The sequence below is a fragment of the Pseudophryne corroboree genome, chromosome 1, assembly GCF_028390025.1.
Source record: "Pseudophryne corroboree isolate aPseCor3 chromosome 1, aPseCor3.hap2, whole genome shotgun sequence".
Classification (NCBI taxonomy): domain Eukaryota; kingdom Metazoa; phylum Chordata; class Amphibia; order Anura; family Myobatrachidae; genus Pseudophryne; species Pseudophryne corroboree.
The window spans coordinates 775,009,584-775,027,962 of record NC_086444.1 but is presented as its reverse complement, the minus strand read 5'-3'; the positions used below and the strand labels follow the sequence as shown (position 1 = coordinate 775,027,962).

The 18,379-nt window shown below is 44.5% G+C and overlaps 1 protein-coding gene across 3 annotated transcripts in view; it reads left to right on the top strand.

Annotated features, from left to right (window-relative positions):
- The window catches only part of STPG2 (sperm tail PG-rich repeat containing 2), a 1,528,785-nt gene that overhangs the window by 444,446 nt on the left and 1,065,960 nt on the right, over nucleotides 1-18,379 (top strand). For all 3 annotated transcript variants that reach the window (XM_063917581.1, XM_063917565.1, XM_063917572.1), the window contains exon 8: nucleotides 6,385-6,492. In XM_063917581.1, the coding sequence (XP_063773651.1) occupies nucleotides 6,385-6,492 (108 nt within the window). The remainder of the gene's footprint in view (nucleotides 1-6,384; nucleotides 6,493-18,379) is intronic.

Below are 18,379 nucleotides of genomic sequence, written 5' to 3'. Positions count from 1 at the left end.
GCACAGATTACGGAGCTTTTCAGGGAGAGAACGCTGCCACGTCCTCTCCATTCAATCTCCAAAGCACAAGTGAAAATGGCGGCGACGCGCGGCTCCTTATATAGAATACGAATCTCGCGAGAATCCGACAGCGGGATGATGACGTTCGGGCGCGTTCTGGTTAACCGAGCAAGGCAGGAAGATCTGAGGCTGCCTCGGAACCGTGTAAAATGGGTGAAGTTCGGGGGGTTCGGATCACGATGAACCGAACCCGCTCACCTCTACTCTAGATCCACTTGTGAACTGGACCTACTGTATGTATGTTTGCACATAGAGGTGGCAGAGAAAATTGAAGATCTGTACACACTTATAATTAAGTAACAGAAAAGTCAGTGCTGAAAGCTCTGTGTACGTTTCAGGGTCCGGGGACTTACCAATGGCGCAGGATCTCCGGTACTGCCACTGCGGGTGCTGGCGGTACTGCAGCGGCAGGTGGATGGTCTTTGCTCCTGACAGAGGCAGGGGGTGGCAAACTGAGGTGTCTGTAGTGGGCAGCTCTAGAGCTCGGAGAGTGGGGACAGTGAGTACAGGCGAGTGCTTCCTTGTGAGTCTGCATTCCTGGGTGCCGCCATGTTGGAGACCAAAGCCATGCACTTTTAACCAGTGGCAGTTCTCTTGAGTTGGCAGCCAATCCTGGATTGTCACTCCTTTTTAAAAATGGTTTGGGCCATGGTAACACTGCCAGTGCTTTAAGTTACTAATCATAGACAGTGCTGTGCTCCTGCAGGTGATCCTGTATTCTACCCTGATTGTTAAATCACTGAAGGCTTCTAGTCCATTTCTTCAGTGCCTCATTGTTCTCTCTGCTGTGCTCTAAGCCGGAGTGTGACCCACTGCAGCTCCCTGTGGATCGTCCACCCACTGAGCAATGTTTCATGGGGGTCCTGTGCCGCTGGAGGTTTCACTGGTTCTTTATACAGTTACCTAGCTTCAGTCATCAGCAGTTCATGTTTCCAGCATCAGCTTCAGCTGAGTGTTCTATATTTTCATGAGTAAGAATTACATTTGACCTCCTTGCTTTCAATCTCCTGTGATCGCATCCTCTCCATCTGTTATCCGCTCATTGCAGCCCTTTCCCAAGCCTGACCTGACAGTATGGCACCAATACTTCATTTTGATACTTACCATTTTTAGATTTATATTGAAATTCCTGCACAGTTGCCCAGAGGAAAGATTTGGCATGATACCATCTCTCAAACATTGAAATACTCCTCACTGACAACTGTCACCATTCCTAACCCACACAAATACCCATTACTCACTATCACTCCCTGACCCATATTGCACCCACTATAAATCCCTTCATCAACTATCACTCTCTGGCCCTATAGCTAACCCGCAAAAATACCACTTAAGTACCAATATTCCTTGACTGCATGTCTTACCAAATTTAACACCCCTCACCCACCACCGCTTCCTTGCATCATACCTCATCTACAGATATACCCTCTCCAAAATCAGTGCATTTTGGAAACAGGGCATATCATCCACAATTATTATTTTGATGTTACCGTGCTCCCCTTTGTCAGTGAACCATTTATTGTACCATAACATTTTTATTGGACTCTGACATCCTGTGTGTACGTTCTTTAATGTGCTCCCACTTGTTGATGTTCTCTTTATTATAGAGTACCATACAATCCTCATTGAGCTAATTACCTTTGCCCGGATTTGCTGGATGGGCCCGGTGGGGACCTAACATTGGCCCACTGCTGTAGACTTTGTCCCCCTTTGCAGCGCTGCTGAGTTGGACAAATGCCCACCCTGTGCAAACAGCACCTGTGCGCTGGGAAACCTATGATTCTATATTTGTTATGGGGACATGGCCATGCCTCTCTGGATTTGGCCATGCTCCCTTTGAGTGCCCGGGCCCATGGCCGTACTTAGCGATCCTTAGTTTGACATATTATTCCTGAACATAGCCAGCCTTGTGCAGTGAACAGAGACATTACAGAAATGGTTTTTGGGCTGTAACAAAAATGTGATTTTCTTTATAATATCCTCTTATTGGGTCTTTGATCGTTAGAGCTGTCATTCTGAAACATGGTCAGATCTATTATGGTACTTTTTAGGTTTGAGACACTCATTCAAGTATGACAGTCAAGAATCATGACTCTCATACTTTAATGACTGTCTTAAACCTAGAAAGTACCATGACTCTTGACCCCTTTCTAAGTTGTCATTGTTTTTAAATCAAGAGATTTTAATTTTTGGGGGGCATCTAGTACATGAGATGAATATTTACTTGTAACCTGGCTGAAAGGAGAAATACATTACAGTTAATTAGATTATTGTGGATCTGGGTAAAGTTTGTAGAGCAACCAGTATCTGAAATAAATGAATATTATCTTGAGTTATCTTAGTCTGATTAACACTTAGGAGCTAATATTATATGGAAAACTAAAGTAAATGTGATTATATTATTCATTTAAGTTTGTTTATGTATTTGTTCCTTTGAATTTTCTCTATTGTGTTCCAAATACCAAACGTTTTAGTACTTGGGAAATGTAGGTTTAGTAATCTGAAAAAAATCCCAAAATGCTGGTAACTGTATAAGCCTGAGCCTGTCAATAGAATTCAAACATACACTTGCATCCAATACTGTATGTCATGAATTAGTTTGATTTACAAAACCATGAGTTTGCGCTGGGTGGATTTTTATTGCACATCGCAAGTTAATTTTATTTATTCTGTACTTTACTCATAGTTTTTATCCTTTTATAGCAGTCAGCCCACTAGTATGAGGATGTGCCATTTTTTTTTGTTTTAGCTCCATACTGTCTCACTCTTAGTATACTAAGGTCTAGTATGAACAATTCTGGTTTTCATCTCCCACATACTGAATGCAGCTCCCACATCCAGCTCCGACATACGGAATGCAGCTATCTATTATAATGCTTCCCAATCAAATGTTACCTAGTATTCTGTAGCCCAGCACAGATCTACAGTAAACAGCTCCCCAGTGGGTAATGGAAGACTATGGGCCTAATTCAGTAAGGATAGCAAGTTCTGCTAAATAGCAGAATTTGCTATCCTTTGGATCGCATGCTGGGGCCGTCCATTGCTGGGCAAGGCTGCCCAGAATGCTGACCGGAGCCTCCCCCACTTGAACAAGTAGAAATTGCGAACGCTTCGCAATTTCTGCTTGTTAGCAGAAACTGTGGAAGCCTCCTGCCAGTGCCGTTTCTTGCGGTGGGCGAACTGTGCAATCGCACGGGGCGCCTGCTGTGGCACTTCTGTGATTACTTGCTTCCCCCTCCCTTCCTCTTCCAGAGTAGCCCGCTTGGGGGGGCGGAGTTTCACGGAATGATGCAATTGCGTCGTGACGTCGCAACGCAACCGTGTCATTCCATGATACTCCGCCCCCCAAGTGGAGTACTGAGGATGAGGGGGAGCCGCTGTCAAGCTACAAAGAGGGAGAGGTGGCCGGCGCGAGGAGTGACTGGAGAGGCGGGCCGAAGAGTGGGAAGTGCCTCTGCAAAACATAAGTATTAGTATCTCTCTCTCTTTCTCGATGGGGTCTCTGCCTGTCATAATGTGTAAAATAAGAACACTTGCCTGCCGTAATGTGTAAAATGGGGACACTTGCCTGCCATAATGTGTAAAATAGGGACATGAGGCCACGCCCATTTTAATGGGGCCACACCCATTTTGATGGGGCACACCCATTTTTAACGAGGCCACGCCCATTGTCAGGGTTTTTCTTCTATCTAGGGTGGGGGCGCATTTTATTTATGTCAATGTGTGTGGGGGGGGGGGGGGCATTTTTAAATCTCGCACTGGGAGCCAAATTGGCTAGAAACAGCCCTGCCTCCTGCCGGCGCAGCATAGCTGCAGCCGCAGGAGACTCACCGTCATCTTCCTGATCATGGCGGCTGCACGTGACATCATGCAGCCGCCGTGATCATGCCCCTGACATGCCCCCGTTCGCCCGCTTCCGCCCCCCATTCAGCTGCCCCCGCAACGCTCCATCTCCTCCCTGGAAACAAAACGTTGCCCTGCAACCGCCCCTGCCTGATTGACAGGCAGAGACAATCGTATTTTCTGCTGCACTGCTGCAGAAAGTGCAGGTGCATGCACAGGACGGGCGCTGCGCAAGCGCCCGCATCTTTTTCTCAGAAATTGCTGTTGAATCGCTTATTGCGATCCAACCTGAATTAGGCCCTATACTTCTTTCTCTTTTGCTGCTGTACTAAAAATATGATTTCAAAAACTTGCTTGAGTACCCAGGTGCCTTTCAAATATTTATTAGGTACAGTATGTGTAAAATCTTAAATGAGAACTTTTCTCCTGTCTTAATGGTTTTAGACTACATGGGACCCAGGACAGATAGGCCCTCATGAACTCAGTGTTCCAGCGTTGCAGAAATACTGCATATGAGAGTATTAGTTCTGTACAATTGTTCAGTTAAATAGTGTAATAAAATAGTAAATTAGAAAAATATGTTTACAAATCAGTCAACATGGTGTCACACTGTTTCGCAAAACTGCCTTACCATTGGGTTTGATTCCAACCAGAGTATTATATGTGTAGAGTTTTTATTTTTCCCTGTGTTATAAACAAACAATAATGTAGTAAATAATACTAACTTGTGTGTTCCTGACATGCATACCCCTCGGTCTCACTATCACTAAGAATGCCTACAACTGATGTGCACAAACCATGCACGGCTTTGCCTAGGCACTAACACATAACCTGCTTGCCGAAACATCTCCCCAACATTGCAGGATGTCCACTTTTACACAGAAACTGACACTAGTGCATGCATGTACGTGCTAATGCACCTGCAAATGTCCGCTGCGTGCCCACCGCTACAGAGCCAAATCACATCCTAAGCTCTGTACAGCAAGCTCGAACGGGGGATTTCAGCTGCAGAATCAATAAAATATGAAAAAGTTCATAGAAAAGAATATAGATTTTATTTTATTTATCTAAGGGAAAAATGCTTTGTTTTAAAAATGAATGTTTCCTGTACTGACTCCTGACTGCCATCATCCTGACATCATAATAATGATCGTAGGACAGTGGTAGTACTTTTACCAGCCCTCTCCTTAAATGTGGTTCCCAATATTTATCTTAGATTTCTACTATCCATAATCTAAAATGGAATGATAGTTGCAATGTGTAGGAGAAATTATAGAAAAGGAACAAAAAAAGAACTACTGTATTTGCACCTTGGCAAATCCATGTTGCACTGCAGATGGCGCGGATTTAAAATGTGCACGCAGATTTAGAGTTGGGAAGAGATGTGTCGTAGCTTAATTCAAAATGTCAGGATAACACAATGATGCCCAGAACCTGATTGCTACATACAAAAGCTGCCAGTGTTTTCCCTGCATGTAAAAATATCAATGCATTTGCAACACTTGCGTTCCAACTTGATTTGTTCTAGAAGCAATGTTATCTTTTTATGCTCTCTTTTTTAAATGCTTCCAAAGGTTCATACACACTGGGCGTTTTAGCAGTGTGTATTCAGAGAGATGATGTGAACATCGGTCGCTGGAAAATCACACAGTACATACACACTGAGCGATTTTCACGCGGTCCAGTGATTTTCACGGGGGTGAACCACTTTCAACAGTAGGAGACTGTAGAAAGTGGTTCACTCGGCCGGTAAAACAGGGCGACAGATGGCAACGGATGGTGATGATGCGGGAGCGCGCATCAGCACTCACTGCTCATCATCCCGCCATACACACTAGGCGATTTTGAACTCAAAGTAGCTCAGAACGCCAAAAGGAAGCTACTTGGAACTCAAAATCACCTAGTGTATATGCACCCTTACTCTGAATCAGGGCGAAAAATTAGTCTAATACCTCTGTACATTTGTACAAGGCCACCAAGACGGGCCATGGGCCAGGGTACTGAGGGCGTGTGACCACCCCTTTAAAAAAAAAAGGTTACAATAGTTTTCCTGGCACAGGGGATGCTGGCGGCCTTCCATGGAACATTTGAATTTTGAAAATATTGTAAGTTTACAGACTACTATTACATTTACTGATAGTTTGCAATGAAGGTAATTGCTATTATAACTGCAAAAGACTGCCTCTTAGACCCAACTGGCAGAGTTATGGAACTTAGGTGGACATGTACTAAGCAGTGGTAAAAGTGGAGAAGTGAGCCAGTGGAGAAGTTGCCCATGGCAACCAATCAGCTGCTCTGTACATTTTTATAGTATGCAAATTATAAATGTTACGTCGATGCTGATTGGTTGCCTTGGGCAACTTCTCCACTGGCTCACTTCTCCACATTTATCACTGCTTAGTACATGTCCCCCTTAATGTTTGTTGCATGTTTTTGACCAGCCTTGCTATCAACAAGTATTTCTTATTGTTTGTTGTGCAGGGTGTACCAGGACCTGGAAAGTATAATATTATACGTCATTTTGATGTGGAAGACAGGCTAACAAAGTCTGCAGATATTCCCCGACCACCATTCCTTTCACACTCAAAAGTAAGAAACCAATTTCCTAATAAATAAGATGTTTTTTAACTGTTGGTTTTAATGTTTCAACAGTGTTCTTGTGAAAATAAAACACATATTTAAATTATCTAAATGTATTTTACATGTCTGCCTGAATATGTAACCAATATGTATCAAGGGAGTTTGTTTACTGAGTTAATACAACAGACATTAGCAGGCAACCAGCTCTGCAGCACTTTTCAAAGGATCAATTTATTTCAGAAGCGGAGAGAAATTCTCTGTTTAAATTCAGTTTTCTCCACTATAAGAAAACATTTAGTAGCTCTGATTTGCAAATCATTTTATTTGCCAGATGGTCATGTAAGAAATGCTGATGGGGGGTCCATTTAGGTTTATTGTCTATTTCAAATTGATGTTACAAACTATACTATAGACAGTGTGTTATTTTGTTACTAATGTTAACATTTACAAAACTTTATTTGCAAAAATGTATCAGCTCTGAAATTATTTGGCCTACCTATTTCTTATCCTGAGCAAACAGGCCAGATAATTATACAGTATATTGCCGTGACCAAGCATCGGCCTGTCAGACATACTGAAATCGTCCAGCGTGTCTGAAAGATCTGATAATTAGTCAGTCGCATCTGCCAGTGTACTCTATATGCGCTTTCGTGGCTGACCACCTGACATTTCTCCATTTCCTTGAAAGGGCCGGAACAGCAAAATGTTTTGTCCCCTGTTCAGAAATGCAGCTATTGTTGCCGTACACTTGGGGAGATGTACTAAGCTTTAGAGTGTGATAAAATGGAGAGATAAAGTACCAGCAACTCAACTACTAACTGCCATGTTACAGACTATGGCCTAGATTTATCAAGGCTTGGAGAGTGATAAATAGCTTGGTGATAAAGTACCAACCAATCAACTACTAACTGCCATGTTACAGACTATGGCCTAGATTTATCAAGGCTTGGAGAGTGATAAATAGCTTGGTGATAAAGTACCAACCAATCAGCTCCCAACTGTTATTTTTCAAACACAGCCTGTAACATGGCAGTTAGAAGCTGATTGGTTGGTACTTTATCACTGTGCTATTTATCACGCTCCAATAAATAGGGGATGGGGGGGGGGGGTTAAAATGGCAGGAGCTGATTGGCTGGTACTTTTGCTCTCCACTGTCTCTAAGGTTTAGTACATCTGCCTCACTGTGAGATATCTTATTTATTCTCTATGATATCTGATGATTTCAGCTTGTCAGACAGACATTTTGGGCAGTTTGTAATAGTTTATACCAGCGTTTTTCAACCGCTGTGCCGCGGCACACTAGTGTGCCGCGGGCGGTTCTCAAATGTGCCGCCAGAGATGCCCATTGTCACCTCACTCGGGCAGCGCTGGGATCTCCTGAGTTGCCCCGACACAGCCCGGTTCGTGACCTGTAGAGATGCAGCGTGACTTCATAGGTCACGCACGTCTCCTTCCCCTCCGTCTGCCTCTGCCGAGTTACTTCCTGCTCATCGCTGCTGCTCCCTGCTCCCTGGCAGACACTCGCGCTGCTGGCGTTGGAATAGCTGCTGTAGGGGGTCAGTATTTTTATTTATTTTATTACATTAGGGGCCAATATTTGTAATTGCTGTGGGGGTCAATAAGTATCATTAGTGTGGGGGCCAATGTGTGCCATTACTGTGGGGGCCAATGTGTGCCATTACTGTGAGGGCCAGTGCATTTGTTTTATTAATGTGGGGGCATAATGTGTAATTGCTGTGGGGGTCAATAAGTATCATTACTGTGGGGGCCAATGTGTGCCATTACTGTGGGGGCCAATGTGTGCCATTACTGTGAGGGCCAGTGCATTTGTTTTATTAATGTGGGGGCATAATGTGTAATTACTGTGGGGACAGAGTGTTTAAATGCTGTGGGGGAAATGTGTTTTATTACTGCAAGTGGGCCAGTGCATGTAATATATCTTGATATTTGTTATTATATATTTTTGATGGTGTGCCTCAGCATTTTGAAATCTTGTTTAGTGTGCCGCGACTTTAAAAAGGTTGAAAATCACTGGTTTATACGATGCATGCTGTTTGGGAATTCTGCAAGTCTGCCTGGTATTTTTAAAGTGACTCTCATTTACAAGGCAACACCAGTTCAGTTTTGCCTTATAAATGATTGCCACTTTCAAATGATGGCATACTCGTTGGAATTCTAGGACAACCTGCATCTCTATTACATGTTGCCCTTTATCTTACAATATATGCCTAGCATTGGGTAAAATGATGGTAAAACAATTTATTGTTTTAGAATTTGTTATTACTGACATAGGGAGGGCAAGGGGGTTGCTCACCCCCCAAAAAATTTGAGAGGCACCAAAGTACTGGATCGCAGGACACAGTGTGGCCACCATCAGGGCCATAACTAGGTTTGTTCGGAAGGGGAACCGCACATAACGCTGCGGGGTAGGGGGCGCTGTTGGTGGCACTTGTCAATTATCTGTTTTAACTACTTTCACTTGCAGCTTCTCCCCAGCATCTCCTGACCGCCCGTCTCCTACCCTGACACCTTCTGTCGCTAATACCTATACAACATTCATGAACCCAACTTTAGATTTCTTTGTTATTCAGTCACACTGTCCTTTATTATATTTCAAGATGCTCACATACCCAGGATTCAAAACCATTGCCTGTGGCATTGCATTGACGGTAGATAATTCTAAGATAGAGAATTCTAACTATTTGAAGCTTACCTTGTACTTTGTGAAGAAATTATCAGCATTGCTGCTGAGCAGATCTATGTAGTGTATGGCTGCAAAAGATTGGATGTGTGGCTGCACACTACATAGATCTGCTCAATTGCAATTTTGAAATTTGTTTTTTTTACAAGGTACCAGTAGCTTCATATAGTGTTCATAGTTTTTATGCAGGATCAAATAGATCAATGAGTAGGGTGTTTGTTTAGAATTCAACAGGTTATAGGTTTGAATCCTGGGAATGGCAGTATAGTGAAACATGTTATTTAATAAAAGGTATTGTATCTGAATAACAACGAGCTCTCAAGATAAGTACATGAATGTGGTATAAAGAGGATTTGTGTCCAAATCCATTTTCTTGCAGTGGTCAATAAATGTGTGTATATTATTTATATATAATCTATTATAGTATATTATTTAATATATTTTAATATATATAAAATGTGGGAAGGGGCATCATTGCATATCTCTGGGATCAATCACGTCATGCCCCTTCCCAACAAGGCATGCGTCTTATGTCCCTATTGGAAAAATGGAGGTGGGGGTGTGAGGGTGCGCCAATTCTCTCTCTGGCACAGGGCACCAAAAAGTCTAGTTACAGCTCTGGCCACCATCTACAGTTAATATACTGAGTGTCAGGATGGAGATAATACCCTTTGTGGTTGCTCCATCTCCTACCTCCCTACAGCCCTTCTCCGCCAGCCACCAGGTCCCTACTCCTCCCTGCATCCAGCTCCAACCCCTACAGTGTGTGGCTAGTTACTGTGGGCTGACCCCTCCTCTAGGGCCATCTCTGAGCATTTCTCACCTCCAACTTCATATGTTCACCTCTTCCCCGTCAGCTCCCCTTTGTCACCCCCTACCAGATTCAGCTGAAAATGTACACTGTAAAGTCTCACTACCTGCCATGCACAGCCTCAGCCAAGGTGTGAGCTACGAGTGGATCCTGTCTCTACATCTTCTACATGAAGTCACTCTCTTGTTATAGTTACGTTTTTAGGGCGTATGTATTATACAAATTTTGCGTTAAATCACAAAAAAATCAGAATACCCTTAAATATAAGTATCCCCTGAAAGCAGAGGCGGATTGGCCATAGGGTTCACAGGGAAGATTCCCGGTGGGCCGACGCACCCATGGGGGTCTGTTTTGTTTGAGGACATGTGGTCCTTTTTATAGACTTAATTTGCATATATGAAAATTTCTTTGCCACTTAGCCTGTGATTGCAGATGATCTAGTGTATACTCTGTCTGCCTGCTTGGCTGACATATAAGATTGAGTGAATAGTGATTGGGATACGGTTGGTGTAATAAGCAAGAAAATATATCTTTCTACAGAATTATATAGTTTCCTAAATTCTGAAGGTGTATCATATAATGTGCTCATAATATTTAATTTTATTTCCTTTTAACTTCCTCCTTGATGCTGGACATGTCCACTATCTGGAAAGTCTTGGGGGGAGGGTGCTGCTGCCACGGCCCATGGCTAGACCTTACACCTCTGGTGCTACCCATGTGGGGCCACTAGTACAAATTTCTCCTGGGCCGCTTTTTGTTCCCAATCCGCCCCTGCCTGAAAGTATTACAGGGCTTCTGCAGAAGATATCAAAGATATCTGCTGTGCTTTCCCTGTTTCCCAACTCTGTCATCAGGTAGGTGGTGTGACGGGTAAGCTCAGCTGCCCTTGAGGAGGTGACATTCAGTGAGTTATGGGCACCAAAATGAAATTATATCTTGCCCCCCCAATGAATTGTGACACACAGTAGCCATGCTCAGCTATTTCATATAAAGCAAAGAATATTGTTTTTTTGGGTTTGTTTTTTTTTTACAATGTTTTACCATATGCTGCCTTTAAATAGAAAATAAAATGGAAACTTTAAACAGCAATAACATTGATGACCTAATTCTGATTAGTGATGAGCGGGTTCGGTTTCTCGGAAACCGAACCCCCCCGAACTTCACCTATTTTACACGGGTCCGAGGCAGGTTCGAACCTTCCCGCCTTGCTCGGCTAACCCGAGCGCGCCCGAACGTCATCATCCCGCTGTCGGATTCTCGCAAGATTCGGATTCTATATAAGCAGCCGCGCGTCGCCGCCACTTTCACTCGTGCATTGGAGATGATAGGGAAAGGACGTGGCTGGCGTCCTCTCCGTTTATTGTTGAACTTGATTGCTTTATTGCTTAATTGTGGGGAGGACTGGGGAGCAGCTGTTAGGAGGAGTACAGTGCAGAGTTTTGCTGATAAGTGACCACCAGTTTTATCCGTTCTCTGCCTGAAAAAAACGCTCCATATCTGTGCTCAGTGTGCTGCATAATATATCTGTGCTCACACTGCTTAATTGTGGGGACTGGAAAGCAGCTGTATTATATAGCAGGAGTACAGTGCAGAGTTTTGCTGACAGTGACCACCAGTATACGTTGTCTGCCTGAAAAACACTCCATATCTGTGCTCAGTGTGCTGCTTTATTGTGGGGACTGGGGACCACCAGTATAATTAATATTATATAGGAGGAGTACAGTGCAGAGTTTTGCTGACCAGTGACCACCAGTATACTATATATAGCAGTACGATACGGAAGGCCACTGCTGTGCCTACCTCTGTGTCGTCATTAAGTATACTATCCATCTACATTCTATACCTGTGGTGCATTTTAGTTTTGCAGTTTGCTGACACAGTGACCACCAGTATACTATATATAGCAGTACGATATGGAAGGCCACTGCTGTGCCTACCTCTGTGTCGTCATTAAGTATACTGTCCATCTACATTCTATACCTGTGGTGCATTTTAGTTTTGCAGTTTGCTGACACAGTGACCACCAGTATACTATATATAGCAGTACGATACGGAAGGCAACTGCTGTGCCTACCTCTGTGTCGTCATTAAGTATACTATCCATCTACATTCTATACCTGTGGTGCATTTTAGTTTTGCAGTTTGCTGACACAGTGACCACCAGTATACTATATATAGCAGTACGATACGGAAGGCCACTGCTGTGCCTACCTCTGTGTCGTCATTAAGTATACTATCCATCTACATTCTATACCTGTGGTGCATTTTAGTTTTGCAGTTTGCTGACACAGTGACCACCAGTATACTATATATAGCAGTACGATACGGAAGGCCACTGCTGTGCCTACCTCTGTGTCATCATTAAGTATACTATCCATCTACATTCTATACCTGTGGTGCATTTTAGTTTTGCAGTTTGCTGACACAGTGACCACCAGTATACTATATATAGCAGAACGATACGGAAGGCCACTGCTGTGCCTACCTCTGTGTCATCATTAGGTATACTATCCATCTACATTCTATACCTGTGGTGCATTTTAGTTTTGCAGTTTGCTGACACAGTGACCACCAGTATACTATATATAGCAGTACGATACGGAAGGCCACTGCTGTGCCTACCTCTGTGTCGTCATTAAGTATACTATCCATCTACATTCTATACCTGTGGTGCATTTTAGTTTTGCAGTTTGCTGACATAGTGACCACCAGTATACTATATATAGCAGTACGATACGGAAGGCCACTGCTGTGCCTACCTCTGTGTCGTCATTAAGTATACTATCCATCTACATTCTATACCTGTGGTGCATTTTAGTTTTGCAGTTTGCTGACACAGTGACCACCAGTATACTATATATAGCAGTACAGAAGGCCACTGCTGTACCTACCTCGGTGTCGTCATTCATTAAGTATACTATCCATCTACATTCTATACCTGTGGTGCATTTTAGTTGTGCGCAGTATATTTAGTAGAAGGCCATTGCTATTGATACTGGCATATAATTCCACACATAAAAAAATGGAGAACAAAAATGTGGAGGGTAAAATAGGGAAAGATCAAGATCCACTTCCACCTCGTGCTGAAGCTGCTGCCACTAGTCATGGCCGAGACGATGAAATGCCATCAACGTCGTCTGCCAAGGCCGATGCCCAATGTCATAGTAGAGAGCATGTAAAATCCAAAAAACAAAAGTTCAGTAAAATGACCCAAAAATCTAAATTGAAAGCGTCTGAGGAGAAGCGTAAACTTGCCAATTTGCCATTTACGACACGAAGTGGCAAGGAACGGCTGAGGCCCTGGCCTATGTTCATGGCTAGTGGTTTCAGCTTTTTCGCTTGAAAAATGAAAAGACTTAAGCTGGCAAAAGCACAGCAAAGAACTGTGCGTTCTTCTAAATCACAAATCCCCAAGGAGAGTCCAATTGTGTCGGTTGCGATGCCTGACCTTCCCAACACTGGACGGGAAGAGCTTGCGCCTTCCACCATTTGCACGCCCCATGCCAGTGCTGGAAGGAGCACCCACAGTACAGTTCCTGATAGTCAAATTGAAGATGTCAGTGTTGAAGTACACCAGGATGAGGATATGGGTGTTGCTGGCGCTGGGGAGGAAATTGACAAGGAGGATTCTGATGGTGAGGTGGTTTGTTTAAGTCAGGCACCCGGGGAGACACCTGTTGTCCGTGGGACGAATATGGCCATTGACATGCCTGGTCAAAATACAAAAAAGATCACCTCTTCGGTGTGGAATTATTTCAACACAAATGCGGACAACAGGTGTCAAGCCGTGTGTTGCCTTTGTCAAGCTGTAATAAGTAGGGGTAAGGACATTAACCACCTCAGAACATCCTCCCTTATACGTCACCTGCAGCGCATTCATCATAAGTCAGTGACAAGTTCAAAAGCTTTGGATGACAGCGGAAGCAGTCCACTGACCACTAAATCCCTTCCTCTTGTAACCAAGCTCCTGCAAACCACACCACCAACTCCCTCAGTGTCAATTTCCTCTTTACCCAGGAAAGCCAATAGTCCTGCAGGCCATGTCACTGTCAAGTCTGACGAGTCCTCTCCTGCCTGGGATTCCTCCGATGCATCCTTGAGTGTAACGCCTACTGCTGCTGGCGCTGCTGTTGTTGCTGCTGGGAGTCGATCGTCATCCCAGAGGGGAAGTCTGAAGACCACTTGTACTACTTCCAGTAAGCAATTGACTGTCCAACAGTCCTTTGCGAGGAAGATGAAATATCACAGCAGTCATCCTGCTGCAAAGCAGATAACTCAGGCCTTGGCAGCCTGGGCGGTGAGAAACGTGGTTCCGGTATCCATCATTAATTCAGAGGCAACTATAGACTTGATTGAGGTACTGTGTCCCCGGTACCAAATACCATCTAGGTTCCATTTCTCTAGGCAGGCGATACCGAAAATGTACACAGACCTCAGGAAAAGACTCACCAGTGTCCTAAAAAATGCAGTTGTACCCAATGTCCACTTAACCACGGACATGTGGACAAGTGGAGCAGGGCAGACTCAGGACTATATGACTGTGACAGCCCACTGGGTAGATGTATTGCCTCCCGCAACAAGAACAGCAGCGGCGGCACCAGTAGCAGCATCTCGCAAACGCCAACTCGTTCCTAGGCAGGCAACGCTTTGTATCGCCGCTTTCCATAAGAGGCACACAGCTGACAACCTCTTACGGGAACTGAGGAAGATCATCGCAGAATGGCTTACCCCAATTGGACTCTCCTGGGGATTTGTGACATCGGACAACGCCAGCAATATTGTGCGTGCATTACATCTGGGCAAATTCCAGCACGTCCCATGTTTTGCACATACATTGAATTTGGTGGTGCAGAATTATTTAAAAAACGACAGGGGCGTGCAAGAGATGCTGTCGGTGGCCCGAAGAATTGCGGGCCACTTTTGGCATTCAGGCACCGCATACAGAAGACTGGAGCACCACCAAACATTCCTGAACCTGCCCTACCATCATCTGAAGCAAGAGGTGGTAATCAGGTGGAATTCAACCCTCTATATGCTTCAGAGGATGGAGGAGCAGCAAAAGGCCATTCAAGCCTATACATCTGCCCACGATATAGGTAAAGGATGGGGAATGCACCTGACTCAAGTGCAGTGGAGAATGATTTCAACGTTGTGCAAGGTTCTGCAACCCTTTGAACTTGCCACACGTGAAGTCAGTTCAGACACTGCCAGCCTGAGTCAGGTCATTCCCCTCATCAGGCTTTTGCAGAAGAAGCTGGAGACATTGAAGGAGGAGCTAAAACAGAGCGATTCCTCTAGGCATGTGGGACTTGTGGATGGAGCCCTTAATTCGCTTAACCAGGATTCACGGGTGGTCAATCTGTTGAAATCAGAGCACTACATTTTGGCCACCGTGCTCGATCCTAGATTTAAAACCTACGTTGTATCTCTCTTTCCGGCAGACACAAGTCTGCAGAGGTTCAAAGACCTGCTGGTGAGAAAATTGTCAAGTCAAGCGGAACATGACCCGTCAACATCTCCTCCTTCACATTCTCCCGCAACTGGGGGTGCGAGGAAAAGAATAAGAATTCCGAGCCAACCCGCTGGCGGTGATGCAGGGAAGTCTGGAGCGAGTGCTGACATCTGGTCCGGACTGAAGGACCTGCCAACGATTACTGACATGTCGTCTACTGTCACTGCATATGATTCTGTCACCATTGAAAGAATGGTGGAGGATTATATGAGTGACCGCATCCAAGTAGGCACGTCAGACAGTCCGTACGTATACTGGCAGGAAAAAGAGGCAATTTGGAGGCCCTTGCACAAACTGGCTTTATTCTACCTAAGTTGCCCTCCCTCCAGTGTGTACTCCGAAAGAGTGTTTAGTGCAGCCGCTCACCTTGTCAGCAATCGGCGTACGAGGTTACTTCCAGAAAATGTGGAGAAGATGATGTTCATCAAAATGAATTATAATCAATTCCTCCGTGGAGACATTCACCAGCAGCAATTGCCTCCAGAAAGTACACGGGGACCTGAGATGGTGGATTCCAGTGGGGACGAATTAATAATCTGTGAGGAGGGGGATGTACACAGTGAAAGGGGTGAGGAATCGGAGGATGATGATGAGGTGGACATCTTGCCTTTGTAGAGCCAGTTTGTGCAAGGAGAGATTGATTGCTTCTTTTTTGGTGGGGGCCCAAACCAACCAGTCATTTCAGTCACAGTTGTGTGGCAGACCCTGTCACTGAAATGATGGGTTCGTTAAAGTGTGCATGTCCTGTTTATACAACATAAGGGTGGGTGGGAGGGCCCAAGGAAAATTCCATCTTGCACCTCTTTTTTCTTTAATTTTTCTTTGCATCATGTGCTGTTTGGGGACAATTTTTTTGAAGTGCCATCCTGCCTGACACTGCAGTGTCACTCCTAGATGGGCCAGGTGTTTGTGTCGGCCACTTGTGTCGCTTAGCTTAGCCATCCAGCGACCTTGGTGCGCCTCTTTTTTTCTTTGCATCATGTGCTGCTTGGGGACTATTTTTTTGAAGTGCCATCCTGCCTGACACTGCAGTGCCACTCCTAGATGGGCCAGGTGTTTGTGTCGGCCACTTGTGTCGCTTAGCTTAGTCACACAGCGACCTTGGTGCGCCTCTTTTTTTCTTTGCATCATGTGCTGTTTGGGGACAATTTTTTTGAAGTGCCATCCTGCCTGACACTGCAGTGCCACTCCTAGATGGGCCAGGTGTTTGTGTCGGCCACTTGGGTCGCTTAGCTAAGCCATCCAGCGACCTTGGTGCGCCTCTTTTTTTCTTTGCATCATGTGCTGTTTGGGGACAATTTTTTTGAAGTTCCATCCTGCCTGACACTGCAGTGCCACTCCTAGATGGGCCAGGTGTTTGTGTCGGCCACTTGTGTCGCTTAGCTTAGTCACACAGCGACCTTGGTGCGCCTCTTTTTTTCTTTGCATCATGTGCTGTTTGGGGACAATTTTTTTGAAGTGCCATCCTGCCTGACACTGCAGTGCCACTCCTAGATGGGCCAGGTGTTTGTGTCGGCCACTTGTGTCACTTAGCTTAGCCATCCAGCGACCTCGGTGCAAATTGTAGGACTAAAAATAATATTGTGAGGTGTGAGGTGTTCAGAATAGACTGGAAATGAGTGGAAATTATGGTAATTGAGGTTAATAATACTATGGGATCAAAATGACCCCCAATTTCTATGATTTAAGCTGTTTTTTAGAGTTTTTTGAAAAAAAAACACCCAAATCCAAAACACACCCGAATCCGACAAAAAAATTTCGGTGAGGTTTTTTGCCAAAACGCGTCCGAATCCAAAACACGGCCGCGGAACTGAATCCAAAACCAAAACACAAAACCCGAAAAATGTCCGGTGCACATCACTAATTCTGATGCACACTGGAGACCTTGGTTTTGGGCTGGTGCTCCTAGATATTTACTTCATTACATATCAAGCATACAGTCCACCTCCTCTAGCTGTCTGGAGCCACCTACAGTATTGTACACAGACTAGATGTGTGCCTAAATGTGCGGAGATCATATTTATTATATGTACTGTAACACCACTTTTGTGTGATTGAGTATTTTGTTTTACATTTAGCACCTAGAAATGTGCTTCCTCTGCAGAAGTGCATTCAGGAGGTACACAATTATTTCAGGTGAAAGAAGAAGCGGTCTTTGCTAGCTTAGAGAAGGAAAAGTTTAGTTTGTGTGAAGATTTTAAAATAAATTTTCCCCATGTTGTTGAAGCCAGCAATGCCAGTATGGGACTGATGCAGAGATGAATGCAATGCAGTTTCTGCGGACTGATCTTTCTTGTTTTCTCACGCAAATACATGCAATAATTATTCAGTCGCAACTCAGTCATGGGCTCTGCAGAGTTAAAGCGTAGGCCTAGAGATGTCTGTTAGATGGATCTCATGCCCCGGGGACAGGGATGGTGTAAGCCACTGATAATAATGACAACCAAGCATATGGATATGGGGTGGTGGAAATGTGTGGTCGCATAGCTGTGCACATATCTGCATATAGGCTAATGTACACATTTTTCTCCTTGCATGTAATTAGGGTATAATTACAGCTACTGTAACTTGTGTATAACTCTACACTGGCCTCTGTATGGAGTATTCAGAGATGAACCAAGGGCCTTATTATGTAAGGCCCACCAATGCGATGCAATAGCATTATGCCGATTTTAGGCCCAGTGCACATGTGCATGTCCCATTCTGCATGTGCGTGGGCCAGCCAATGTGATCGTATTGATGCGAACGCCTGTGCCTGATTGACAGGCAGAGGCATTCATGGAGAAGTTGGGGGCGGCAATGCATCGTTGCGGGGGCGGTGACTCGGCATTGCGGGGAGCGTGGTGACAGAAACGTCCATAATTTTTTTTTT